Below are 2,987 nucleotides of genomic sequence, written 5' to 3' on the forward strand. Positions count from 1 at the left end.
ACAGAGAAGATCGGCTCGGATGGAGACGAAGTGGAGGGATCCAGTGAGGAAGAGGAGGCAGAGGAGCAGATGGAGGACCATGTCCCCAGCAGGTGGATGGAGACCCTGATGGACTCCTGGTCCCCATATGTTCGCAACAAGCCAGACCATCTGAGGCCCCAAACATAAAGCACACCAAGAGTGTTGCAGCCACACAGAAAACACCTGGCGTTGGATTGTTCTTTAACATGAACACTGATCCAGCTTTGTGCAGTCGGTCATGACATAAAGACAATAATGTGTTATTGTTAAACTATTTTGTACATACTGTATTTATTGATGTTAATGTGGTCAGAGGATATGGAGAAGAACACTGGAGCTAGTCTTCAGTCTGCCTTAGTCTGACTAGATTTTAATTTAGGACTTGAGGAATTTATATTGTATAAATGTACTGAAAAGATTGACCTAACATCCACTCCAAGGGTCACGTTGTAAAAAATAAATTACTTTTTGGAGTAAAAAAAAAAAAAAAAGAAGTGTAAGAGTTTTCTTTACATCACAAAAAAGGAGGATTATGTCAGAGTTTGTGAGCATTTGGACTTAACATTTGCCTTACGTTTGACTTTGGAGTGAAATATAAAAAATGAAGCACTTGATTGAAATGTTATTACCTCTGCCAATAGGTCTAACATGTTCTCAGTCAATGTTGGAACATCTGTCTGTTAGGATATTTCAGAGCTGCTCGACAGCTTTTTATGAAATTATGACCCACACAGATGACACTTTGAAGTCGCATGGTCAAATCATTACAGTACCACAAATCAAGTCAAGCTTATTTCATCCACAAAAATGGAAATATTTTGCTCATACCCTCCGCAACACCCATTAAACTAGAGCATAAACACAATACTACACATTAATACAGTAAAATAAAAACTTAACATTGTACATTGAAAGTCCTTGTTGTACTGCTTAGTTTGTGTCACAGGAGTTCTTAGCCTACCACTACGCTCCATAACCCTACCAGTCAGATTCCCATGACCTGGGTCCCTTGTTATTTTCTATCATTTTTACCAGAACAGTCCAACACAGGTCAAGGGGAAGGCAATACCAAGAAACAGGGTAACAGCACAGGTGACAACTCACTTGAAAGAGCCGGCACACGACTGGAACACAGACACAAGCACGCTGACAAGACAAACGGGTCTGACAAGAGACAAGGTAAGCACAGACATTAAATACACAAGGTAATTAGGTAACAAGAGGCAGGTGACAAGAGGGCAGGAAAGCAGGTGGAAAACATCAGGGAATCACATATGCGGGAAGACACAGGCAGTAAATCCAAAAACAGAACGAGACAGAAACCCAACTTCAAAATAAAACAGGAAACAGAACCTACAGACACTCAGGGGAACACAAGACCAACACACAAGACCAGGGAGAGCACAAGACAGGAAAACAAAACCAAGAAGAGGGAAAAAAAAACACAAAACAACAATTATTATAGATTCCCTTTTCCCTTTGTTTTGTCCCCTGTTTGGATATTGCTTTTTATGCTTCCTAACTGATGCTTCAGGCAATCATGCTGAGGATTAGAGAGAGCAAGTATGAACTGCGGGGAATCTACACAAAGATAAAGATTAGAAGAAATGCAAAACAAAGATTTATATCAGCAAAAGGAATAAACGTGTGTTCTTTTAAATGAGGAAGTAGAAATGTGTTACACAAAATTGTGTAACACATTTCTACTTCCTACAGATGTACAATTTTGTACATCTGCACGTACTGTATATGTGCTAATATGTACATAAAACACAGAAATTAATGATAATACATTTTATAAGATTGATAATATCCTGAAGGATCTAAGAACAAAATTAACCGGGAAGGCCAGGGTTGATAGAGTGACTAAAAGGGCTGGGAAAATGTTGGGACAGTTAAGTGGATCAGGTATATGATGATCATCTGGTAAAAATGACACAGAAAATAACAAGGGGTCCGGGTCACTCTCTTTATGGTGGACTGCTAGGGTTATGGAGCGTAGTGGTAACCTAAGGCCTCCTGTGACACAAACTAAATGGTATGCTCTATCTTTTATACCTCAGACTATCATACAGCACAACAAGCATTTTAAACCTACAAGTTTGTTACTGTATTTATGTATATCATGGCAATGGCTAGTGTATTTATTGTATTGTATTTATGCTCTAGTTTATATGGGCATTAAGGTGGGTATGAGCACTGTAATTTCAATTTTTGTGGATGAAATAAACTTGACTCAGATTAATGTGTGTTATTATCATATTGCACTGAGGTGTGCAGTGCTGTGCTGGCAGTGTGTGGGTGGATTACAGGTGTGGTCCTCATAACAGACTGCAAAAGTCCTTCCGTGAGGGAAGGACTGGAAGTGAAAAAAGTCCCTAGATTGGGTAAACATTGCACACCCTTTGACACACTTCTGTATTCTTCCATTCAGCAGATGCCAGTATTGGCAACACAACAACAACAAAAATATTGCATGTATAACAGGCTTTTATAACAAGCGGAAAAAAGCCTGAGCCCTGGCTTTGACAGTAATGTGAAACCTGTTTGACATACCTGCCTTTGGCAAGGTAACTGTAAGGAACAAGGAAATGTTGAAGTGTTTCTGAAAGAAGACAGCCTCGAGCAGAGTACAGCATTATCTGGACAGAGAGTGACACTGTTATAATATAATAAGTAATTAGTAGTCTCAAACAACATAACTTGTTCTCTTGTAAAGAAGTGTAAACACACTATTAGACATTTATTTTACAGTATCCCATTGTGAAGCAGAAGCACTAACAACAGTAGACTGTCTATCCACTGTCACTCTAAAATTAAGGGAAAAAGCCCCCAAAAAAGTATCTGAAAAAAAAATGATGTCAAACGCCGTGAAAGAGGGCATTTTTCATAATAAGTATGCAGTTTTGGATGCATGGCTTTTACTTTAAACTGAGCAACTTATCTGAAGACTGTCCAACCACTGA

The 2,987-nt window shown here is 39.0% G+C and overlaps 1 protein-coding gene across 2 annotated transcripts in view; it reads left to right on the forward strand.

The window, feature by feature from the left end:
- Positions 1-396, forward strand: part of plekhf1 (pleckstrin homology domain containing, family F (with FYVE domain) member 1) — a 1,855-nt gene extending 1,459 nt beyond the window's left edge. The window contains exon 4 of one of the 2 annotated variants that reach the window (XM_034868040.1): positions 32-396. In XM_034868040.1, coding sequence (XP_034723931.1) covers positions 32-168 — 137 coding nt within the window. In that variant the 3' untranslated portion in view covers positions 169-396. The remainder of the gene's footprint in view (positions 1-31) is intronic. The other variant, XM_034868034.1, reaches the window with a different exon arrangement.
- Positions 397-2,987: the final 2,591 nt, after the last annotated feature.

This window comes from Etheostoma cragini, chromosome 1 (genome assembly GCF_013103735.1).
Source record: "Etheostoma cragini isolate CJK2018 chromosome 1, CSU_Ecrag_1.0, whole genome shotgun sequence".
NCBI lineage: Eukaryota > Metazoa > Chordata > Actinopteri > Perciformes > Percidae > Etheostoma > Etheostoma cragini.